Genomic DNA, 24,403 nt, shown 5'->3' with positions numbered 1-24,403 from the left:
AGGCTGGCTGGCGGAGCCCCCTCTCCCAGGGTGACCGCAGCGACAAGGGACGTGTAGTGCTTCCCCGCAGGGCCCAGACTGGAGCCCTGGCCAGAGGCCGACCTGCTGCTGCTAACCCAAGTCCTCTGAGTGGGAAATACCCACATGGAGAGGTTGAAAGGCAATCGTGCCGAAGAAAAGTACACGAGGCCAAGGTGTCTAAAACCAAGAGCACAGAGACTTCTGACGCTGCCCATGCCGGATTTCTTTCACCAGTCCCTTACTGATGGATGGTAATCACATTTCCTGCTGGGTGCTGTTATAATGCAGCCATCAACATCTATGTACCTATAAATTTCTGCAACCTACGCTGGAACATAGATTCCTAGAACTGTTCCTGCTGAATCACAGGAGTGTTTATTTATTAAAATATAGTTGATTTACAGTGTTGTTAGTTTCAGGTATACAGGAAAGTGATTCAGTGACACACACACACACACACACATGCTTTTTCAGATTCTTTTCCCTTATAGGTTATTATAAAATATTGAATATAGTTCTCTGTGCTGTACAGTAGGTCCTTGTTGGTTAGGGCAGGAGTATTTTTTTTTATTTATTTAATCTATTTTATTTTTTAATTTTTATTTTATTTATTTTATTTTAACTTATTTATTAAAAAAAATTTTTTTTGGCCGCCCCACACAGTTTTCAGGATCTTAGTTCTGAGACCAGGGATTGAACCCAGGGCCACAACCGTGAAAGTGCAGAGTCCTAACCACTGGACTGCCAGGGAACTCCGTTGATCTTTTCTCTTACTGCTTCAGGGTTTTCTGTCACGTGTGAAAAAGCTCTCCCCACCTCACGTTCTGCATAATCACCAGTTCCAGCTCATGAACAATTCTTGTCTTTATATACTCGCTGCTCCACCAGCTGCCTGGCCTTTCAATGCCCCGCACGGGTCTCCAGGCCCAAGGCAGAGCTTGGCCCCCTGGAGTCCCAGGACCGTCCTGGACCAGGGAGCTGCTGGGTGCCCAGCCCCGGCCTCAAGCTCTTCTCCAGCTCTGCTGCTACCCGAGGCGCGGCGGCCTGGATGGCGGCCTGGATGCTGGGTAGGTCCCACTGGGTCCTCAGGAGGGCACCGTCCAGGGTGAAGAAGCCGTCGCGCGTGCGCCGCACCTGGGTGCAGACAGCGGTGCTCTTCAGCTCCAGGCCAATCTCGTGCACCAGCCTTCGCAGCTGCTTCTGCGTCTCATGCATGCACTGCACCTCTGCCGGGGACACACGACAGAACCGGCGGTCAGGAGCACAGCCTCTGGTGTCCACTGATCTAGAGCCACACCCCCCCAGACCTCCTGGCTATGTAACCTTAGCAAGACACCTTACTTCTCTAGGGCTCTGCTCTTCAAAGTGTAGCCCAGAGCCAGCCCTGAGAGTTTGTTAGACATGCAGATTCTCAGGCCCCACACAGACCAGCTGAGTTAAGAATTTGCCTTTTAAGAAGAACCCCAGGTTGGGACTTCCCTGGTGGTCCAGTGGTTAGGACTCGGCGCTTTCACTGCCAGGGCCCGGGTTCGATCCCTGGTCGGGGAACTGAGATCCCGCAAGCCACACAGTGCGGCCAAAAAAGAAGAGCCCCAGGTGACTGTGGGCAGGTTAAAGTTTGCAAAGTGCTGCTCTAAGACTTGGTCTGCTCGTCTGTAAAATAAGTAGTTGTGAAGAATCTATGAGATAATTTCTATAAGGCACTTAGCATCAGGAGTCTTGGTCGGCACTCAAGAAAAGGAAGCCTCATTAACACGATAAATGAAGAAAGAAGTGGTGGGGGTGTTGCTGAGCTGGGTGGGACCCTGAAGGGAAAGAGTGGTGTCTGATGCCCCACAATGACTTGAAACACTGGGTGTCTCTGGAAACGAGCCAAAACACAACCTCTGCTTGTTAAGGTCTGGCTTCAAAGGGGGACTTGGCAGTAGATAGGACAGCATTTGTTCTGGGTGCTGTGTGATTGGCCAAGTCCAGCGTTAGGCTGGGCAGGGAGTCAGCCCCTGGTGCCTTGGCCAGCAGAGATCAGGGCTCACACGTGCTGGCCTCTGCAAGGGCCTTCCACAGTGACTACCCAAACCCAGGAGCCCCATAGCACTAATCCCAACTTCCTGGAGCAACTTACCTAAGAGGAATTCTGGAGGCGCAAACTGGAGGCATCGGATGCCAGTTATCAGCATCGGGGACTTGTTCATGGGCCGGATCACACTGCTCACGGCCATCTCATAGGCCTCCTGGGTCTGCAGATCAAGGTTGGAGTACCTGGGGATCAGGAGGGGCCACAGTGGGCGGCTGACGGCCCTGCCCCACTCATGCCTTTCCTGAAGCTCTTCATTTGCTTTCCACCTTCCCTGCCCCTCTCACCACCTTTGCAGCAGCCTTTCTCTGTCCCCTCCAATTCCTAACTGCAGGCTCTGCCCCACTCTGTGCACTCGCCTTGGCTTCAGCAGTCATACCTGTGCTAACCACTCCTGCCCCTGGCTCTGTTCCATGATGGTGCAGACCCCTGGCTTTCCTCTCCATTAGCTTGTCAACTCCCTATTAGGCCAGCTGGGGTCTCTTGTCCCTCTGGTCTCCCCAGAGGCTGGCCCAAGACCAGGCACAAAGAAACACCTCCACGTGCTGTGAAAGGAATGGGGGCTTGTGTCTGGTTTTGGAATTTGCCCCAGGGTGGGCCGAGCCTACAGTGGGCCCTGTGGGCAACTTTTTGCCCTTCCAGCACTTCCCCAAGGGCCCTCTTTCAGGAAGGTGTGGGTCGGGCCTCACTTACAACACCAGAGCCTTCTGATGGGAACCTTGGATCAGGGCCAGGATTCGGTCCAGCTTCTCTCTGGTCACGTGGTCTGGAAAAGCCATGGGATGGTCAGCACACAGGTGCCTGCTGAGGAGGGAAACTGGCAAATTCCCTTCCCACAAACCAGCCCCATCCCTGGAAGCCAGAGGGGATCCCAGAGCATCCTCTGGTCCCAGGGTTTCCATTTAGGGGGTTGAGAGTCCTCTGAGAATTTTAGGAAAGCTCTAGACCCTCTTCTCAGAAAGACACACATGAACATTTTGAGGACATTTTCAAGCGGCTCACACACGCCAGGTTAAGAACACTTTCTCCTGGAAATGAGGCTCAAAGGTGTCATGTGACTTGCCCCATATTCTAAGCCACGTCCCAGGAGCCCCAGTCTGGGGTTTTTCAAGCCAGGGACCCTGGGAGGGAGGGTGCCATCTGTCCAAATGCAAAAACGGGGGGCGAGAAGTGGGAGTGGCTGTGCCTGCGGGTCCCACCAAGTGACTGTGGGGCAGCAGCAAAGCCTGGGGATGCTCACAGACTGCGGGGAGGCCGAGCCTGCAGGCCAGCTGCCAACTTCTGACTCCACAAGCCAGAGCGCTGGGAGCAGGTGTGGTGACTAAAGGCACGCCAGCTGGGAAGGGCCTGGGCCTCTCATCCCTTCTGTCTGGTTTCATTTATGCTGTTGTCTAATCTGGAGGCACCTGCTGCTGCCTCCTCCCACTGATTTATAGCCCAGCTCAAATGCCACCTCCTCCAGGATGCCCCTCTTGGAGTACGTGACTTCTTCCTCCTGGCTCCTGCCGCTCTGCACCTGAATCTCTTTCCCAGCACTTAGTTTTCTTTAGTGTTTACATTTTTTTTTTTTTAATTTTTTGGCCACACTGTGAAGCTTGTGGGATCTTAGTTCCCTGAGCAGGGACTGAACCCTGGCACCGGCAGTGAGAGTACAGAGTCCTAACCTCTGGACCGCCATGGAATTCCCTACGTTATTTTTTTTAATATAAATTTATTTATTTATTTATTTATTTATTTATTTAATTGGCTGTGTTGGGTCTTTTTTGCTGTGCGCGGGCTTTCTTTAGTTGCAGGGCATGGGCTCCTCATTGCCGTGGCTTCTCTTGTTGCAGAGCGTGGGCTCTAGACGCATGGGCTTCAGTAGTTGCAGCACATGGGCTCAACAGTTGTGGCTCACAGGCTCTAAAGCGCAGGCTCAATAGTTGTGGCGCACAGGCTTAGTTGCTCTGCGGCATGTGGGATCCTCCTGGAGCAGGGATCGAACCTGTGTCCCCTGCATTGGCAGGTGGATTCTTAACCACTGCGCCACCTAGGAAGCCCCACTACGTTATTTTTTAATCATATAATTGATACAAGAATCTTCTTCAAGACATTTAAATCAACACCCATAAACATCTCCCTTCCTCCAGATTCTGGCTTCCTTCCTCCTCAAAACATCAACTTGGGAGTTGTCGTTAGACATTTTTTGGATGTTAATACACACCTACACGTACAAATATATAGCGTTGCTTTGCCACATGTTTTTAATCTTCTCCAGAAGATGCAGAGGTGTGTGTCTGCTCTCCCTGCTAGACTGAAAGGTCACTAAGATTGGGGATCCCATATGCCCCCCACCCCCAGCGCCTGACACGTGTTTGGTGCTCAAAAACATCAAATAAGCAAATGCAACAGATTGTATAGGAGGTCTAAGAACACGGGAAGAGTGAGAAATGAATAAGCCAGCCATCCAGCCACCCACCCATCCATCCATCTAGCATCTCCCGTGACCCAAGCCCTGCACTGTGTGTGACCACAGGAGTGGAACTACTCAGTTCCTTCTCTCGTGGGTGACATTCTGGTGGGGAGACTTGATTACTTTTCTGACAGTACATGCAGTCCAAGCCTGGGGGCTAGAGAAGCTTCCCTGGGAGGTGATATTTAAGCCAGGTGAGAAAGCACAGGGGAGCACAGGGCATTCCCGGAAGTCAGAGTCACATGTCCACACCCCCAAGAGCCAGCCCTGGCTTGGTGTGTCTGAGCATAACTGACAGGGGGCCCTCACAGCCCACATCGGGGTGAGGAATCAAAGGAAGCAAATGAAGAGGCAGCCTCGACCACCCCTCCGGCCCGTGCTGGACTCCCAAGGGCTCTCACCATATGTCGTCTTCTCCACCAGCCGCCCATCCTCACAGAAGTCATCTGTGGCTTTGCCCAGGAGGCCGCGTACTGTGTAATCCTTCAAGGACAGGGGAAGGTATGGTCAACCTCTTGGCTCTAAGCCTCGGTGCCAAGGAGGGAAGTGTGGCCCAGAAGCTCAGGCCCCCGAGGTGCCAGACTGAGGCTGGGGGGCCCTCAGGGAGCTCAGGCCCTCAGCCCATGCCAAGCTGCCCCCGGGGAAGGACACCAGACTTTCCTAAGACAACATGCACAGGCAGCCTGCAGAGGGTGCCCAGAGCCACCCTGTGACCACCCCCGGCCTCCACGCCTCTCCACTTCCGCCCAGCTGACAATTTATCATGCTGGCCCCTCCTAGGATGCTGTCGGCTTCTTTCTGCCCTCCAAATATCGTCTGTGCAGGGACTTCCTGGTGGCACAGTGGTTGAGAATCTGCCTGCCAATGCTGGGGGACAGGGGTTCAATCCCTGGTCTGGGAAGATCTCACATGCCACTAAGCCTGTGCGCCACAACTACTGAGCCCTCGTGCTGCAACTACTGAAGCCCAAGCACCTAGAGCTTGTGCCCCACAACAAGAGAAGTCACTGCAATGAGAAGCCCACACACTGCAATAAAGAGTAGCCCCCGCTCTTCACAACTACAGAAAGCCCGTGCATAGCAAAGATGCAACACAGCCAATAAACTAATTAATTAAAAAAATAACATATCATCTGTGCAGCTACCTGCCTCTGCCTCAAATTAGAGTAATGACAGATAGAGAGGACAACAACAGTGACATTGACAGAGCATCCACCACGGGCCAGTGGCTGTGCTGAGCGCGTTACACGTGGTCACTAATTAAATCTTCAAAATAACCCTACAGAGGAGGTACTAGGATCACACCACTTTCAAATATGAGGAAGTGGAGGACACAGATACTAAGTAATCCACGCAAGGACACAGAGCTGGCAGAGTGGTGCAAGCTGGGTTCTGAAGTGAAGCTACTTGGCTCCAGAATCTGTGCTCTTAACCACTAGAAACACAGGTCTTCTAACGTGGCATCTCTGCACATGCTCACGACGCCAGGCCCCATGGCCCAGCATGGATGCCAGCTCCCTGATGCCAAGATGGCGGTGTCCACCTCCCAGTCTAGGGAAGAGAATGCAGTGCTGTCACGCTCAGGCTCTGGTGTCAGAGAGAACCAGGTTCAAATCCCAGCTCTGTTCCTTAAAGGCTGTGTGACCCTGAGCAAGCACCATCTCCTCTCTGAGCCTCACTCTCTCATCTGTAAAATGGGTTAACAATAAATAGATCCCATTATACAGGGACGCTGTAAGACATCCACAAGAGAGTCCACAATGCTCAGTACAGAGCAGCCAGCACGTGATAAAGCCAACTGTCATTATGATGTTCTTGTTACAGTCTCCCTGGGCACACGACCCCAAAAAAATGCTTGCTGATAGGCTGTGTATTCCCCATGGAATACTCTCTGCTTCAGAATCCTACCAGTGACCCCCAGGGAAAGGGCCGAGGGATAAGCAGCCCGTCCCCAGCCCCGTACCTTGGTGAGGTGAGCGTTGTACATGTCGGTGAGGAGCCTGCGTCCGTGTCCCACGCCGAGCACTGAAAGGCACCCAGCCTGACCTCACACCTGGCTCCCCCACCTTCCTGTTCCCCAGGTCCTCCAACTGCCACCCCCTCCAGCAGAATACTCCCACTTCCAGTGCTGTGGAAGCCAGCAAGGGGGCAAGAAAGCTTCTTCTACAGGAAGCAAATGAGCTCCTCTGTGCACATATGAAAATGCAGATTTCTGGGGCCCACTCATATATACTGACTGTCACTCATGTTGGGGAGGGGGCCTAGGATCCTTGGCAAGCTCCCCAGGGGTCCCAATGCACTCAAAAGTAAGAGACCACTGGCCCCTCACACACATCTGCACTCACACCTGGGGTGGCTCTAAGCATGTCCTTGAAGCTCCCTGGGTCTCAGATCCCCATCAGGAAAACGGGGATAAAAATACTGTCTGCTCCCTGTGGGTGTTGTGGTGATCGGGGCAATGCACCGGAAGGAAGCAGTCGGCAAATCAACGGGGGCATTGTGGCCACTCCCTGCCTTTCCCTGGGTCTGTTTCTCCCTCTGGCTGAAGGAAAGAATGACCCTCCATTCACTCCTGGAGAGAGAGAATGGGGAGAGCGGCATGAGATCACGTCCGCCGGCCTGGGTCCCAGGAAGCAAGACAAGCTGCTGTGACTGTTGTGCATGGAGGATGTGGCCACTGCCTGACCCTGGGGACACAGATGGCTCATGACTCAGGGCTTTGTGTGTCCAGCTCCAGCGACATCCAGAGACTGGCCAGCGGAGCCAGGGTCACGCGCTTGGCTACCCCACGCAAGCGATGATGGTTTTCCCTCTCCGGTCCAGAGACATTCACTAGCCACGTGACCCAGCACAAGTTACCTATGCTCCTGGAGCCTTACTTTCGTCCTAAAATCATATGGTATCTGCCAAATAAGGTTGTTATGGTGAATGCATGTGCACAAAGGGTTTCAAACCACATGTCATGGGCAGGAATCACTTGATAAATGTGGGCGATCGTGACTTCCCCCTTTCTACCAGTCATCTCCCCAGAGGACCAGACTGGCAGGAATCAGGGGAGGAAGGCAGTAGGGGGAAGTGGCTGTCAGATTAGAAGTGGGCTGGGCTGCTCGAAGCTCCCTGATCCTCCCCCAAGCCTCTACCACTGCACCCCGGGCTCACCACACCACCTACCAAGCACCCCAGATGCCTGGGCATCCAGTCGGTGTCCCACGCCAACCTTCAGGCTGGTGAATGCTGGTCCGCGTACTGGAAAGAAACAAACAAGGTCCTCTTCCTCAACGAATCCAGCCTCCAGGATGGCTTTGGGCTGCATAGTGACCTCATTCTTAGACTGCAGCCTCATGAAGTCCCAACCAGCCTCAGGTTGGACTTTCAGGCTTCCCCACCATGGAATCTGAGGCCAAAAACTACTTCTTTAGTTTCATGGGCCCAGAGAAAGGGCAACCCAAGAGGCCTGTTAAGTCTGCCCATCACCACTCCCCCAGTGAGAGGCTGCGAGTGGACTGGAATCAAGACTGGGAGGATTCCCTATCCAGCTCCTGTAGAAGGAGAGTCCTGGACATTCTTCCAGGGCAAATACGGAGGCTGTGAGCTCCTCAGGGCAGGGCCTGGGTCTGTGTATTCACATTTGTGCCCCCAGAGCCCAGAACCCACTGACTGCTCGGGAAATAACCCATTTCCCCAAAGAATGAATGATCCATCAAATTAGTATACGTTAAGTATGTAGAGTTTTTTTGTATATCAGTTATACCTCCAGAAAGCTGTAAAAAAAAATAAAAAAAAAAAAAGAATGAATGCAGGAAGGCGCTAGATGCTTTTACACTTCTGTAGATCAAGAGGAACCTAGGAGAATGGTGCGGGGTGCTTAAGGGCCTACTGAATCCAGGCTACAGGACTAAACATTAGTCAACACTGAGCATCAGTTTCCTCATTTGTGAAATGGGAATAGGACCCACCTCACAGGATTCAGTGGGATGGTATCTGGGAAAGCTTAACACAGTACCCAGTACAGAGTAGGTCCTCAACACATCATACCTGTTACTGCTGTTATACTGTAGACTCGCTGATTATTTCTGTCCAAGGGGTTTTAGAGGTTTCTGGTCAAGCTCCTTAGCCTTCCTATAGCCTCCCCAACATATGCCTTAATCACATCTAATGACGGGGGCTCATTATCAGAACTAGTTTCACTGTTGGGCAACTTTGCTGACTATAGAAAGTCACTCTTCACAGACATAAAGAACACACTTGCGGTTGCCGAGGGGGAGTAGGGGAAGCTTGGATTGGGAGTTTGGGATTAGCAGATGCAAACTATTACATACAGAATGGTAAACAACAAGGTCCTATTGTGTACCACAGGGAACTATAGTCAACATCCTGTGATAAACCATAACGGAAAAGAATATGAGAAAGAATGTGCATATATGTATATCTGAATCACTTTGCTGTATACCAGAAACTAACACAACATTGTAAATCAACTATACTTCAGTAAAATAAATTAAAAAAAAAAAAAAAAGTCCCTTTTTCTGCAGGATCCCACAACTCCCTCCTTAGGACTCCTACCTGAGGGTCTCAATTGCTAGCTGAAATCCCAGAATAATAAAGGGGCCAGCAAACTACAGTCCACAGGTCAAATCCTCAGGCCTGTTTTAATAGTTTTTACATTTTTCAACAAATTATATGAAATTCAAATGTCAGCATCCACCAGTAAAGTTTCACTGGAACACATCCAGGCTCATTGCTCTCCCTACTGTCTATAGCTGCTGCTGCTTCCGCACTACAATGGCAGAAGTGAGCCTGCAAAGTCTAAAATACTGACTATCTGGCCCTTTCCAGAAATTTTTGCCAACCTCTGGTCAAATATTTCATCCCCACCGTGGCACTACACTGGTTTGGGACAGAAGGAATCTGAGCACCAGCTAGGACACTGACTCTGGGCAGGCACTTGCTGGGAAGTGACACCCAGGCCCCTTTATGAATGTGCTTTACCCAGCGGATGGTCGATGAGGGTGGGCACACTGGTGGCTGTGAGGGTCAGCTCCTTCTCTTGGCTGCCTTCCACGGGGCCCAGCAGGAAGCGAACACGCTGTTCAGGGGCAGGACGCTTCCCAGCATTGAGACCTGAGCACACACAAGTAAAGAACATCTTGTCGACTCTGTCTGAACACCTCCGGAGGGGGAGGGGGCGCGGGACAGGTAAGTGTGGAGATGTAGAAAACAGATGAAAGCCCATGGTGTAAAGAACAGCAGAAGTTAAGAAACAGACTCGAGTTCAAATCCTCACTTTACTACTTATTAACTATTTATGACAACGGACAATACTGAGTCAGTTTACCCATTTGATCACAGGGGAAAGCGAGGAGTGTGCAGAACCGTGGATTAAGAAACCGCTCTGCCCAGACTAGGTCACATGACTTTATTTTGCAGCAAGGATCAGAAACGGAGATAGACTCCCGGGAAAACGGGAGCGGGAGGGTGGGTCTCACTCGAGGCACTCACCTTTCAAAAGCTGCAGCTCCACGGTATCCCGCAGATGCTTCCATTTTAGCCCCGGAGGCTTGTAGACGGCGAAGAGCCCATGCAGCCGCCCCAGGCCGGCAGACGCCATGCCCGAAGCCAGCCGCCCGGGCTCGCCAAACAGCGGATCCCGGAAGGAAGTGCCCCATGGCCCCGCCCCCAAATGAGCCCCTTCCATTGGGCGCCGCCATGTTTCATAGCCGGAAGAGGTTCGTTGCTTATTGTCCTCGGAGAAAACGTGCTGCGGAGAAAGAAGTAGGGTCCGGAGCTGAACCCCCAAAGCTAGCGGGGCTTACTTGGAGACCCTTTTTGGGGTTAGGTGAAATGGGGAGAATTTTATATCCGTGGAAGTAGGTGGTAAACAGGTTGCCTGGGTCTCCTCGTACTAAGCGATAGAGACCTTTCCTGTCCGTGCTATCTTTCCCCGCAAAATGCCCTCCTCACCGCAGTAGGGATCGAGACCTTTTGACTTCTCCCGCGCGCCGTCGCCGGAGAAGTTTGGGGAGTCGGCCTTGCCCCGCCCATCCTCCCAGGGACATCCTACAGTGCCCGCTGCCATGGCGACGCTGCTGCGCGGGGTCCTGCGCCCGGTCCGTGCCTTCCAAGGCCGACCAGGGCCTGCTGCAGGCAAGTGGCGGGGGCGGGAAGGAGTGCTTGGGGGCCTTCCCCCGCTCCGCTCCTTTGACCTCGGCTTTTTTCTTGCCCCGTAGATGTGCCCCTCCGAGCCACGAGCCATGGCGCCGGCTTGCTTTATCCCGAACACATCCGCACCTCGCCGCTGCAGAAGGCGCTGCTGGCCGCTGGCTCTGCGGGCATGGCACTCTGTGACCCGTATCGCCACGGTAAGGCAGCCCGCGCCGGCGCTTTCTTGGGGCAGCTAGGGGTCCCGGCGCGCCCTTGCTTTGAAAGCCCGGGGAGGTCCCGTCCACTGCCAAAGCCTACGTTTGCTTTGAGTAACTGGAGACTAGACTAGGCCAGGGTACCCAAACCTGGCTGCACCTCGTAATCACCCGCAACATTGATAAAAATGCAGATCCCTGGGTCCCACCCTAAACTTACTCAATTCGAATCTGCGGGGAGTGGGGAGGGAAGGGAGGAAGGGGCGTGGAATCTGAGCTTCTGCCTTTTTAAACTGCTTCCCTGGAGATTCTGTCATCCCGCCACACTGAGAACCTCTGGACTAGATGATTTACGAGCGCCCATCAAATTATAACATCCCATTGGCATTTTAAATAGTGCATGACACGTAATAAATGCTCGATAAATGTTTGCTGTATGTTTTAATGGAGCGTTCTGGGATCCTACAGTACTTTTCTCATCCCCTCCAGAATTCTTAAGTCTGGAAAGTACTATTACGCCTTCTGGTAAAAACGATAGTGCTAACTGCTCACTGAGCCCTTATTTTGCTTGGTTCCTATGCTAAGTGTTTTATATGTGTGATGTTCTTGATTTTCGCATTAACCCTATAAGAAAGGTATTACCTGTACTTTATGAATTAGGACCCTGAGGGGTGGAAATGTGAAGCAGTTTGCATACAGTCACCTAGATAGTGATGGCACCGGTCCTCAGACACAGCGCTCTCTTATACCAAAGCCTATACCCATCCACGGAGACAGGATATTCTGTCATGATGATGGCTGTGAAAGTGATTTCTAAGGTCTTAGAGCACTGTGCTAACCAGAGCCACCCCATTAGACTAATAGCTTTAACAAAAAACTGTAGATACATTGAGCTTTTACTGCATGCCAGGTGATTCACTAAGTGTTTAACTTGAATCTTCATAGTTAAAAGGTTAATATCCTGTTTTATCATGTAGGAAATTAAGGCTCAGACTAGGTCCGGTAACTTACCTAAGATCATATCCTCCATTTGTCCCCATTTCTTTCCTTTCAGACATGGTTGCAGTTCTAGGGGAGACCACAGGACGCCGTACCCTGAAGGTCCTCAGGGACCAGATGAGGAGGGATCCAGAGGGTGCCCAGATCCTGCAGTAGGTCCCAGCTCTGTCTGGGGGATTGAGGGCATTCTTTGGGGATTCTGATCTCTCTGGAATCACATTATGTTCCTCTAGGGAGCTCTGTTTGATACCCTGGCCATGGATGGTTGCACAGGGTGGGCACTGCCCAGCCCTATGGGTGCCATTCACATAGACACTCTGATGGGCCCTGGGTATTGCAGTGTGGAGGCCTCAGCCCAGTTCCAGCAACAGGGCTCTTGCACCTTCACTAAGGTCCCGTAAAATGTGCTGCCGTTCCCTGCAGTGCCCTTTGTGAATACCCTGATCACTTCTGAGGCCTGTTTCCCTATGGCAGGAACCACGGATTTAGCTAGTGGTAGTCTCCTCAGTGCCTGCCACCCGCCTGGCCAGTAATAGGTGCTCTGTTAGGACTTGTGGCCCCATTGCTGTTCTCTGCTGCTTTACCTCTCACACCCTTGACCTAGCTGGACCTTCCACCTGCCTTTGCTGGTGCCTTCCCAACACCTGCGTCCTGCCTTCTGCCTCACAGGGAGCGTCCCCGGATCTCGCTGTCCACCCTCGACATGGGCAAGCTCCGGAGTCTGCCGGAGGGCTCCCTTGGCTGCGAGTATCTCCGATTCCTGGATGTGAATGTGAGTTTCCAGCTCCCATGCATTTGGCAGTCACCAGGGAGGGCAGAGGAGTGGCACGGCAGTAACGTCCTGAGGAGGGAGGACCCTGAGCTACCACCACGAGCAGCAGTGCCTTACAGTCTTTTGTGCCAAGGCTTTGTCGTTCTCTATGGTACAGACAAGCGGGCCGGCAACATTGCTCGGCTTATACTGGCAAGCACTGATTAACCTCTTCCTGCGTGCCAGATGCCAGGCTCATGCATGATCTCGCTGAGTCCTCCCAACAACTCTGCCAAGTATGTTCTATTATCAGCTGCTTTTAATAGATGAGGAAACTCAGGCCCAGAGCAGTTACACAACTTGCTGATTTCACAAGCCAGTATTAGTGAAGGCGGTATTCAAACCCAGATTACGTTCTCAACTGCCGCCTTGTGTCCCCTGTTCTACAGACAGTGTTTTCCCTGCATGTGACAAGTTGTGGCACTCTCCAACCTCAGGCAGAGAGGACAGAGACTGGGGGTGGAGTCCCAGCTACTTGAGGAACTTATTCATTTGTTCAGAATCAGCCATGTGCTATCCATTGTTTCAGGTGCTGGGGACACAGTGGCAAACTAGACAGACAAGGTCCTGCCCTCATGGAGCTCATATTCTAGGTGGGGAGGTAGACTGCAAAGCAGTAAAAGAAGAAAATCTTCATATAAAAATTCAGGCAAAATATTTATTTAGTACTTAGAACATACCAGACACTGTCCTCTTCAACTGGGATACAGTGAATTAAACCAGCAAAGAGCCTGCCCTCGTGGGGCTTCTGTTCTAACAGGTGGTGCTGTGAGGACAACTGTCATGTGATAGAGGACAGGGGCGGGGTGGGGGTGGCATGTGGCCACTTCTAACAGGTGGTCACAGGAGGCCCTGCTGAGGAGACTTGGAAGATGAGGAGGAGCCGGTTCTGAGGAGAGATGGAGGAGAGCATTCCAAGCAGAGGAACTGGCAAGTGCGAGGCTCTGGGCATTTAGAAAAAGGAAGACTGACCAATGTGGCCAGTGTGCCCTTAGAGGAGTGAGTTGAGGGGAGGCAGCCAGTGGGCTGGGAGGTCAGCCCAGCCCAGCCAGGCCCTGCCTGCTTCAGGAGGTGCTACCCAGAAACCGGGTTCAACTCTTGGTGGGTGTTGAGTCAAAAGATACAGCCGAGCCAAAGATCAGGGGAAAGAAGGATTTATTACTTGCAGCAAGTAAGGCGAACACCAGGAATCTTTCCCAAAGCAATGTCTGTAACAGCAAAATTGGGGAAGTTTTAAGCTAAGGGTATATGCATATTCATAAAGGGGCTTGAGCAGAGGAGAATTCAGCATAGAATGGGGGCAAAGGTCTACAGAGTCCAAGTCTTAGTTGATTGAAGTCAAGAGGGTCAGAAAAGGTCAACATCACCATTTCTTAGGTTCTGACTCATCTGGGATCTTAGCGTGTAGTTACCATCCTCCGCGTGGGTGGGGGCCTTAGTTCCTACAGAAAAGCTTAAAGATACATATCAGCTTGTTATGTATATTCTTTGAGGAGGAACTAGGACTCTTTTATCACTGAACTATTGTCTCTTGACTGGTTTTCCTCTATTCCTGCATTCTTTTATTCCTTTAAGATCATTAATTACCAAGACCGGTTCAAGGGCAAGCATTGTGTCTAGGCTTCAATCACAAAATGGCTTAGGCCAACATGGCTTCTCTAATGTCAAGAATGCCATGCCTGGTTCTCTTTCTCCAGGGATGCCCTACCCTATCTGCTTAGAGACAGAGTCTTTATTTTGTAATAGAAGCGATAGGAAACCACTGAGGTTTCAAGCAGGATAGTGTCATGATTTAATTTATAGAAGAACCTTAGGATACAGCAGGGCACCTTCCCTGTCGCTATCCCTCCCTGCCCCTCAACACGTACACATCCTATCAAAGCACCTCTGTCAAGTGGCTATCCAGTCCAGCTGCAGGAGCCAGCCAGGCTGGAGTGTCATGGTCCAAGAGCAGGTTGGAAAAGAATTTCCAGACACAAAGCATTTCAGAAGACAGTGAGTTTATTGAGAACAAAGAGCAGGGTTTAGTGAGGGACACTGTAAAGACAGCGGGACGACTTCCTGGCAGACCAGAGAGAGCTGACCCTCTCGTGGGCTTGCAGCCAATTTTTATAAATAACCCCAAGACAAGGAAAATTCCTGCTAAGAGTGTGGCGTTAATCGATTGGTCAGTGCACCATAAGGTGATAGGCCAGAGTCCTATATGGTGAATACCTTCCCTGATATGGGGTCCGGTGATCAGCTAGCCCAAGTCATGAGTCAGAGATTGCTATGGGGGGTCGAGATCACGCCAGCATTTTGCCTTGTATAATTTGGTATAGGGCTTCACGTGGAGAAGGTTGAAGGAGTGAGCAAAGGTTGCTCTAGAACTGGGCTTCTCAGCCTTGGCACTGCTGACTTTGGGGGCTGGGTAATCTTTGCTGTAGGGCTGCCCCGTGTGCTGTAAGATGTTTAGCAGCAGCCCTGGCCTCTACACACTAGATGCCGGTGGCACTTGCCCTGCTAAGTGGTAGCAACCATAAATGTCTCCAGACATTGCAGATGTCCCCTGGTAGACAGCTGAGAACCTCTGCTTTAGGAGATTATTGTCCCTGAGAAAATACTCTGCTCCCCATACTCTCCTAACAGTTGCCCCTGACCATTTTATACCATCACCCAGAGATTTCACCAAGATATACATTTATTTCATCAGTGGGAAACCGACCAGGGTGACCTGCTCCAAGTGCCACCCAGGAATGGAGAGTCTTCTCCTGAAGTCCCCCAGAGCCTTTAGTCCTGTTGTGGAGGGGACTGGGACTGCCAGGGCCTCCCTGGGCACCTTGCTCAGCCTCAGCCTCAGTTGTCATAACAGCTCTAGAGACTCTGACACTTCTAGAGCCTGGAAACCCGCAGCCCGTGAACTGTAAAGGAACACCTTTGTCCCAGCAGAGGTTCAGATCAAAGTTCAAGGTGAGGCCACCTTCCCTGAGGCTGACTGGTGGGGGGTGTGGTTGTCCTTGTGGCATCAAGATTAAGATCTTGGGCTCTGGAATTAAGAGTAGCCAGAGTTAGAATTCTGCCTTTCTTACCAGCTTTAAAGCCCTGGGCAAATCACTTGACCTCTGAGCCTCAGACTCCTTATCTGAGGTAAGGAAACCTCATGTTTATCTTCCAAGGCATTTATATGGCTGATTAATAGTGGATGTTAAGGCTTTTGGCTTTGGAATCCAGCAGGCTTTGTTTGGAATCCTGACTCAGCCACTTGATTAGTTAGCTGTGTGATCTTAGGCAAGTTACCTGATCTCTCTGAGCCTTATTTTTCATACCTGTATCTGAGGCTCATAAGAGTATCTACCCCCAGGTGGTCTTGAGGATGCAGCATGACACTGTGCAAAGTGCTGGCACATAGTAGGTACTCAGTAAATGTAGGCCGCCACTGACCACCTTCAGCGTCACACAGCAGGTAGAACTCTGGAGAAGAAATTAGGACCGGGGACCCAATGAAATTATAGACACAGACCATGGCACTGGGCCAGCAGCCCCAAGCAATAAAGGCATCAAATCCCTTGGCCTCTGGACAGGCTGAGGCCATGCTTTGGAACTAGGAAGACCAGGGTGTCCCTACTCCGCCTGGATGCTGCTGAGGCTCAGGCAGTGGGTGGGTAAAGGAGGACAGTTGCCATCCCGACCTGGGGTCAGAAAAGTGCCTGGGGCTTGCTTTTCACTCCTGCATTTAAGAGATGGTTATTCATCCAGGCCCTGGAGATAGAACAGTGAGCCCCACTCCTGTGCTGCTGACAGGCTGCTGTAACACAGTTCATAGCAGTAGCGTGCAGGCCACATAGGTGATTTAGAATGTGCTGCTCGCAGATAAATAACAGCAAGTAGAAACAGGTGGAATTCATTTCAGTAACATATTTTGTTTAATCCAGTGTACTAAAATGTCATTTCAACATGTAATCAATATTATAAAATTATTGAGATTTCACATTTTTCTCTTCATACCAAGCCTTCGAAATCCAGTGTGTTTTACATGTACAGCGCATCTCAGTTGGAATTTGTCACGTTTCAAGGCTCAGTGGCTGCTGTGATTGGCTGCTGTACTGGACAGTGCAGGTCTAGACAAGAGACATTAACAATGACATGCACTAAACATCACAGTACAAGCATGTTGAATGCCACAAACAGGTACAGGATGCTGCAAGAGACCATAACATGGATCTGATCTGTCTGAAGGCCAGGGACAGCCTCCCCGCAGAGGGCACACTTAAGCCAGGTTGTAAAGGATAGGTAGGCATTGTCAAGGTGAAGATGAGGGTGGCAGGAAAGAGCACCCTAGGCTGGGAGCAGCTCATCTGAAGAATTGGGAGCCTTGGGTGCTTCTTTTTTTCTCCCATTTTATTTCCAATTGTGGTTTAAAAATACATATATACACACACATATATATAAGATTTACTATCTTAACCATCTCTAAATGGGTGGTTCAACTGTGTTAAGTATTTAGTCACATTGTTGTGAAACCAATCTCCAGAGCCTTTTCATTTTGTAAAACTGAAACTATATCATTAAACAGCAACCCTCACTTCCCCTTACCCCCAGGGGTTTCTTTGCCCTGGATTCCAACAGGGTGTGTACATTCTGTGTGAGTTGGGATAGGCCAGAGGGGCGCCAGTTCACCATATTCCCTGCCGGAGGACTCCCCCGTCAGCAGGGATGGACAGAAACAAAGTCCCCAGAGATTTTTGGTGGGGTATGAATTTGGTGGGCATGATTAAGACTCAAGGAGAGGCTGGTAAATTGGACCCTGGGAACCATCCGGAAGGGGTCTAGGGGAGGTTCATGGTTGTCAGAGGGTCTCCCCAGACACCCGAGCACCCACCCGATTCGTGGACGATGAGGAGCTAGCGTACGTGATCCAGCGGTACCGGGAGGTGCACGACATGCTCCACACCCTGCTGGGGATGCCCACCAACATCCTGGGTGAGTGCCAGCCAGCCAGCTGCTGGGTGCATCCGGGGTGGGGGTGGGTGCTAGGTGTACCCAGAGTGGGGCATGAGCAGGGTGGGACGCTCCAGCCAGCCTGTCTCTGGGGTCTGTCTGCAGGGCCAGGGCAGGGCACACCTGTCTCAGCCACCCACCAATTAGCTGGCCCAGTGCCTCATTTTTTGCTTTACCTGAGCATCTTGGTGCATGTGCACCAGGCCTCGCCTGTCCTCCATCCCCACTGCTTCTTATGGCTCCTACACCAATGTAACAGCGTCCAAACACCAGGGCTCCCCTCCCTGTTCTGGTTGTTAGCTCTCTGCACTCTGAAACCCCCAGCAATTCCCTAAGGCCTGGACTCATCGGCCTGGCTTTTGGAGTCCTCTGCATTCTGACCCCAGGCTTCCTTCCCAGCCCTATTTCCTTCAGCTCTTTCTTGGACCCTCTCCCCAACCCCAAGCCAAGTGCCCCAGGGCCTAGCATAGGCCAGGACTGGGCACCACTGATCCCTGGTAGAGATCGGAGCAGAGCAGATGCCTCCCTGTGTCCTGCCCTGAGCATCCCTGGCCTCTCCTCCTGGCCCCTGCTCACCTGCCACCCTATTCCCCACCCTTCCTGCCAGGGGAGATCGTGGTGAAGTGGTTTGAGGCTGTTCAGACCGGCCTGCCCATGTGCATCCTGAGTGCACTCTTCGGACCCATCCGACTCAGTGCCCAGTAAGTTCTCAAGTGGTGAGGGGTTGGCGGAAGGCTCAGAGGGGCCAGGGCTCCAAGAAACAGGAAGAGCCTACAGGCTTTCTGAGCATCCCCAGTGGTTCTCAGGAAGCCAGAACGAGAAGAGTTGGGCAGAGAGGTGAAACTGGCCTGGCACAGGGGCTCCAGGATGAAGCCTAGACGTCTCAAGACTCTGGGGTCTCCTAGGCCAGGCCTCAGTACCACATGAGAACAGTAGAGTCAGGGACCTGGAGGGCCGGGGGGGATGCAATCTGGCATTAGTTTCTGGAGTGAGGTAGCCCTCGATTTAAAGCTGGACTTTGGCATGTTCAAAATGTGTGGCTTTGGGCACACGGCTTTACCTCACTGAGCTTCTGAAAAGTGGGGATGGTAACTACCTCCCTGGGGCTGTGTGAGGATTAACTGAGGAAATGCACGTCCACTGCAGGGCACATGGCGTGCCCAGCACTCAGGACCTTACATGTTTTGTCTTTGTCTTCCTCTGCTGCCCCACAGGAGCCTGCAAGTGCTGGTCTCGGAGCTGATCCCATGGGCAGTTCAGAATGGGCGCAGAGCCCCGTGTGTCCTCAACCTGTACTACGAGCGGCGCTGGGAGCAGCCCCTGAAGGCTCTGCGGCAGGAGCTGGGCATCACAGAGCCCCCCATGCGCGTCGAGGGCCTGGACTAGACCCCGAGCCGCTGAGCCCGAAGGGCCTGGCCTGGCTCCCAACCCCCAGCCTCACTTCCCTTGGGGGCAGAGCGCTCCTTTGCCATCACCTTTGTTCCTTTGCTTTGAACACTGACCCTTGGACATCACTAATCATAATTTATCATAAGCACTGCTGAGTGGCTTTGAGGGCCAACTCGGGAGGGAGCAGGCAGCGCACTGGAGCTCATAGGGGAGCCTGGAGCGGCCCAAAGAGAACCGCGTGTGAATCCCTGAACCCAGAGAATCAATCGTCTAGGCTCAGGCCAGGATGGCTCAGGTCCGCAACCTCTGTTCCCAACCCCTCCCTGCCAGCCAGGGTTCTCTGGGTGCCAGGCTGGGGGTCTTCACTGGAGGGAGGACTGTACCCAATTCCAAAGCCCTGAGAAGAGGGAGGCAGAAAGGGAGGCGAGTCTCTGCTGTCTGAATAAAAGCTCCCATCAGGTCAAGTCTGCTTCTCCTGCCTTCACCCGATGCTGCCCATGACCATGGCAGACTTGGGCCTTCGAGCACGAAGGGCAGACATTCCCTCCAGCCTGAGCTCTACTGCTTGTGCCTTCTCTGGTCTGAAGTCGGGCAGACTGGGATGCAAATTCCCCACTCCTCCTCTGCTTCTAGCAGAGGGACTTGGGGCAAGTCCCTTCCCCTCTGTGGGCCTGTTTCATCATCAGTAAAAGCAGGATGAAACAGCACCACCTCCTAGGGTTACTTGGGGGTTTGTGAGGTGATGCCCAGAGAAAGGGCCCAAGCAGGAGCTGTTTTATTCTTGCCGTGTTTGCAGGGGGAAGAGGCAGCTGTGAGGCTGTGGTTTGTCACTTCGGAGTGGCAACCAGGCATTTTCCTTGAGTTACAGCCAAGTGGGGACGGGCAGGGTGAAAAGTATTGTTGGAAGAGTAGGCGGCCCTGTCTTGGGATTTAGAGCCAGAAAGATTCCCAAGGTGGCAGAGCCTTTAGAGTTTCTGGAGGCCAGCTCCTCGCTGTGTGGGTAGGGCAGCTAAGGCCCAGAGCTGGGCAGGGAGTTGTCTGAAGTAACTAGAACACAGGCCACACAGCCTGGCTGGTTTTCCTATGCCTCAGTTTCCCTGTGGGTAATAAGGGCTACAGTTTATAGCTGTACCATGTGCCTAGGCATCTAGATGCATTATTACATCGACACTTCCAACAACCCAGGGATGGAGGTGGTACTATTACTTGTATTTTACTGAGGCTGTAGGAGCAGAGCTGGGGCTGGAATCAGGGATCGTCTGAAGACCTGTCTGGCACTGCTGCGCGGGTGCCTCGGCCTTCCTCGCACCCACCACATCCCAGTCCAGGGCTCCCCGCAGCAGAGGGAGAGTGTGGGAGGCTGGAGGCCTATGTTGGAGCTGTGGCCTTTTCAAGAGGGAAGCCTTGTCCTGAGCTCTTCCAGTTTCTGCAGAAAGAGGAGGGGGTTGGGGTGAGCTCCCTGTACCTCTCATCCATCTTTGTAGTATAGGTCACCTTTCCAGACCCGCCAGCTGTTTGCACAGCTTCCCAGGGTCCCGGGCACCTCTACCCTGAGGTCTGTAAAAGTCAACAGTGCCAAGGTCGTGGGGGAAGGTCAGACCCTCTGATGGACTTCTCTGCCCAGCTGGTGAGCTCACCTGCTCCAGCTACTCGGTGCCTGATGACCCTGGGCCTTTACAGCCCTCAAGAGATGGGTCCCTGGGCCTCAGGATCAGCTGGGGAGGGAGCCTGGTCTCCAGCTCACGATGGGAGAAAAGTCACAGTGGCAATAGCTACCCCTTACTGAGTTCCTACCACAGCCTGTGAGGCTCGCCAACTTCTGCCCAGAAACTTCATTCTTCATCTGAATAAACCATGTTGGTCTTCTTCCCACCTTTGGGGACACCATGTCCTAGGTCTTTACGTGGTCAGCTCCTTGCCATTCACACCTGTGCTCAAATGTCACCTTAGAGAGGCTTTCCTGGACCACCCTGTCTGAAGCAGTCCCCTCGCCCTCATGCCCTCGCATCACCTGACTTTCTTTGCAGTGCCTGCCACTCCCTGAAATCATCTTGTTTATTTATGAGTTCCCGGTGCTCCCAGAGGGCAGGGACCTTGTTCTTTCCCTTCACTGTTGGGGACAGTGCCTGGCGCACACTAGGGGCTTCCTGCTTTTGTGGCTGAAGGAATGGGTGCCAAGCCCCATGCTGAGCACCCTGCCTGCAAGATCTCCTTCGGTCCCCACAACGACCTCATTTCACAGTGAGGGGCTCAGGTTTGGTAGTGCCCTAGGGTCACACAGCTGGGGTGTGATGGAGCCTGTCCTGGGACACACAGGCCCTAGGTCCTCTCCCAATAGTCAAGGGGAGGCTCCCTTTCCCTCTGCACAGGGAGCACAGGCTCTTAAGGCAGAGAGACCTGGCCCTGCCACTGACCAGGCCTACACCCTTGCAGTAATCACATCACCCCTTCGAGCCTCTATTTTCTCATCTGTAAAATGGAGAGAGTATATATCTATCTCACAACAGAGCCATTGTGCAAGTGTCATGCTTTAGCACCAAGTAAGAATTTAGGAAATGGAAGCTGTCATTTACTGTGAAGGCCCTTCGAGGCCTCTGAAGTCACAGTGTACACAGACCAGCCAGAGGTATTTATTTTGCATACACCCAGAGTGGGAGGACTTATATAGCTCAGAGGTCCTAATGCCCAATGTAACTGAATATCTATTGGGTTAGCACCTACTTCAGTCCCCTGGGGAGATTTAACTCAAGTGAGTCCCAATGTCAGTCTCTGTTAAGTCTGAAGATTTAAGTGCTGACGATAGTTCCATAATGCAGAGCAGATGGGGGTCGTGTCAGTGGAAAGGAGCCCACTGTGAGGTCAGCCTCAGTTCAGCCGGTCCCACGAATGACAGCACCCAGCTTGCCCTTCTTAAGAACCCTCAGTGGCTCTTCACTGCCCCGGCATAAACCTCCTCAGCCAAGCACACCACGGCTTTTCCAATCACTCTTCCCACTATGTGGCCATCCCCTCTCCTCATAGTCTGGTGCACAAGCCCACTAGTCTTCAATCATGTCATCAAGATCTTCTAAGCGTTTGCCAAGTGCCGGGGTGCAGCCCCGGCCTCTTGGAGCTGAGCAGTTGTGGCAGCTGAGGGCCTTGGATGTGCCAGGCCTGTGCTGAAACCCTGGCGTGCATCATCTCACTGAATCCACGCTCAGCCCGAGGGAGGAGACAGGCAGAGACAGTGATGACTGTAGTCCCATTCTACTAACGAGGAGACTGAGGCTCCAGGGGGAGAGATTCACCCAACGTCTCACAGCAGGGGCTGGGAGGGCAACCCAGATGTGTCTGACTGGAAAGCAAAGAAGACAAATCACAGTAACACGTGGTGGGTGTTGACAGAAGTACAATGAGTGCTTGGTGACAGACAACCTATTCCAGTACCTTAATCTCCACCCACCCTCTTGCTGTGTCCAGTGAGGCTACAAGCAACTTGAAGGCAGGGTGTCTTGTTCCCTCTACGTCTGCTTGCATCTCCCCCTCAGGCCAGGTCCAGCGTCTGGTGGGGTACTGCTTTGGCTTCCCCATTATGTCCTGAGTAGAGGACAGCAGGAGGGCTGCTCACCACCACCTCTTCTTCCAAATTCTCACTCACCCACTTTGCGTAGGACCTCAGCAGTCAATGTGGCAATGATCATTGCTTATACCTATGGATCCTGGTGTGGGTAAAGTCAGGGCCTCCAGTTCACTCTCACTGTCATTTATTCAACAAGCATTTATTGAGCTTGTGTTACTTGCTAAGCCCTGGGGATACAATCAGGGATAATCTTCGTGCCTACACGTTGTACGTGCTTTGTAGTCAGTGAGCCTGTAAGCTCCAGTGATAAAAATGTCCAGTGCTGATTCAAATGCTCCCCGTGGCTCTCCATCCCAATGCTGTGCGGTAAACACTATTAGTATGTCCTCATTTTTTAAAAATTTAATTAATTAATTTATTTATTGACTGTGTTAGGTCTTTGTTGCTGCATGTGGGCTTTCTCTATTTGCAGCGAGAGGCGGCTTCTCTTTCTGCTGTGGTGTGCGGGCTTCTCATTGTGGTGGCTTCTCTTGTGGAGCATGGCCTCTAGGCGCTCAGGCTTCAGCAGTTGTGGCGCAGGGGCTTAGTTGCTCCACGGCATGTGGGATCTTCCCAGACCAGGGCTCGAACCCATGTCCCCTGCATTGGCAGGTGGATTCTTAACCACTGCACCACCAGGGAAGTTCCTGTCCTCATTTTTATGTATAAGAAATGGAGACTTTGAGAAGGCTCCATTTCAGCTGAGAAGTTGACCCAGGTCTGTTGGATGCCAATGCCTGTGCCCACAACCACTGCACCACACTGCCTCCCAAGTGTAATACCCACGGGGGAGGTAGTGCTTTCATTCACCTTGGTCCCCCAAAAGGACGCACCCTGTACTCTGAAATAAATAGGTCCAAGTACTTATCAGACCAAAGTTTCATTTTTATTTCCTGTAAATAGACCCTCCTCACTTTTAGGGACTCTAACTGGACTCAGGGACTAAGGGACCTATTTAAGGGCAAGTGGCAACCGTGGATGCCCAACATGTTTGGTTATCAAGGAACCCAGTGTTCAGAAGCCCAGACTGACACAGGGGTGGGAAGCTGCTAGATGGCCCAGGGCTGCGCAGGTGGCGTGGGAAACATGGACACAGGCTTCAGTGTCCAGACCGTGCAGAGCCCAAAGATATGTACAGGTCTCTAGATCCGTGCCCTTGGTACCACCAAGTATGCCTCGTTGCTTTCAAGATACCAAGGATGGAAAAGGGTTCCTACGCAGCAATCCCGACGCCAAGTTTATTGCTATCCCAGAAGCACCGGTGCCAGTCTGAGATCTGCAAGGAGCGTGCGGGTCTCCTGAACTACTAGAGGCCGTAAAATTTGCGAATGGAAGTGAAGGAGGAAGGCGACTGTTAAAACTCGACTCTGGTGGGACTCGAACCCACAACCTTTGAATAACCACACGCCGACCAGCTAGAAGTCCAATGCGCTATCCATTGCGCCACAGAGCCAGCTGTCGGGCCCTCCCCCCTCGGCTCACCTCTGGCTGAAACCGCCCTTTCAGCGCTCTTCAAGGTGTGGCGCTGGGCCTTTGCCGAACTCTGCCCGGGTCTGGGCGCGGACTCCGGACCCTCCGCCAACGGCGCGGTGGGGGTGCTCTCCCCCACGTCCGGACGCCCAGGGACTGGGGGGTCGGCGCCCCGTCAGAGCCCGCCTGCCTCCTCCCCGCCCCGGGGGCCTCTGCGGCCGGGCGGGGCGGCGCGGCGCGGACTACAACTCCCAGAG

General features: G+C 52.4%; 2 protein-coding genes and 1 non-coding gene across 5 annotated transcripts; 1 reads left to right on the top strand and 2 right to left on the bottom strand.

Moving 5' to 3' along the window:
• Positions 1–360: 360 nt before the first annotated feature.
• TRUB2 (TruB pseudouridine synthase family member 2) lies at positions 361–10,191 on the bottom strand. Of its 2 annotated transcripts, none has more exons than XM_057724159.1 (8): positions 10,046–10,191; positions 9,536–9,667; positions 7,718–7,792; positions 6,510–6,571; positions 4,949–5,030; positions 2,789–2,861; positions 2,144–2,280; positions 361–1,247 (listed from the first exon to the last, which is right to left on the bottom strand). In XM_057724159.1, exons 1-8 carry the CDS (start codon positions 10,152–10,154, stop codon positions 922–924), a joined length of 996 nt encoding a protein of 331 aa, XP_057580142.1. In that variant the 5' UTR covers positions 10,155–10,191; the 3' UTR covers positions 361–921. The 2 variants fall into 2 exon arrangements, with proteins under 2 accessions (XP_057580142.1, XP_057580143.1); XM_057724160.1 differs by lacking the exon at positions 10,046–10,191 and adding an exon at positions 6,894–7,118 and having other exon boundaries at positions 9,536–9,598.
• Positions 10,192–10,282: 91 nt separating this feature from the next.
• COQ4 (coenzyme Q4) lies at positions 10,283–20,956 on the top strand. Of its 2 annotated transcripts, XM_057724107.1 has the most exons (7): positions 10,295–10,690; positions 10,774–10,905; positions 11,957–12,053; positions 12,571–12,673; positions 17,542–17,671; positions 18,297–18,390; positions 18,904–20,956. In XM_057724107.1, the coding sequence occupies exons 1-7, from the start codon at positions 10,621–10,623 to the stop codon at positions 19,073–19,075; spliced, it is 798 nt and encodes a 265-aa protein (XP_057580090.1). In that variant the 5' UTR covers positions 10,295–10,620; the 3' UTR covers positions 19,076–20,956. The 2 variants fall into 2 exon arrangements, with proteins under 2 accessions (XP_057580091.1, XP_057580090.1); XM_057724108.1 differs by lacking the exons at positions 11,957–12,053; positions 17,542–17,671; positions 18,297–18,390; positions 18,904–20,956 and having other exon boundaries at positions 10,283–10,690; positions 12,571–12,671.
• A 3,082-nt stretch (positions 20,957–24,038) lies between these two features.
• On the bottom strand, positions 24,039–24,129 carry TRNAR-UCU (transfer RNA arginine (anticodon UCU)). The gene is given in 2 exon segments: positions 24,039–24,074; positions 24,093–24,129. It is a non-coding gene; the product is annotated as a tRNA-Arg (tRNA).
• Positions 24,130–24,403: the final 274 nt, after the last annotated feature.

Source organism: Hippopotamus amphibius, chromosome 2, assembly GCF_030028045.1.
Source record: "Hippopotamus amphibius kiboko isolate mHipAmp2 chromosome 2, mHipAmp2.hap2, whole genome shotgun sequence".
Taxonomy (NCBI): Eukaryota; Metazoa; Chordata; class Mammalia; order Artiodactyla; family Hippopotamidae; genus Hippopotamus; species Hippopotamus amphibius.
The sequence above is the reverse complement of the archived record's forward strand: the minus strand, read 5'-3'. Positions and strand labels throughout refer to the sequence as shown.

Coding starts and splice junctions, on each gene's coding strand:
- COQ4 (XM_057724107.1), top strand. CDS start 10,621: ATGGCGACGCTGCTGCGCGGGGTCCTGCGCCCGGTCCGTGCCTTCCAA. Junction 10,691..10,773: donor CCGACCAGGGCCTGCTGCAG/GCAAGTGGCGGG, acceptor CTTGCCCCGTAG/ATGTGCCCCTCCGAGCCACG. Junction 17,672..18,296: donor GATGCCCACCAACATCCTGG/GTGAGTGCCAGC, acceptor CCTTCCTGCCAG/GGGAGATCGTGGTGAAGTGG.
- TRUB2 (XM_057724159.1), bottom strand. CDS start 10,154: ATGGCGTCTGCCGGCCTGGGGCGGCTGCATGGGCTCTTCGCCGTCTAC. Junction 7,793..9,535: donor CCTCATCGACCATCCGCTGG/GTAAAGCACATT, acceptor GTTTCTTTCCAG/TACGCGGACCAGCATTCACC. Junction 1,248..2,143: donor GCCTCCAGAATTCCTCTTAG/GTAAGTTGCTCC, acceptor TGTCCCCGGCAG/AGGTGCAGTGCATGCATGAG.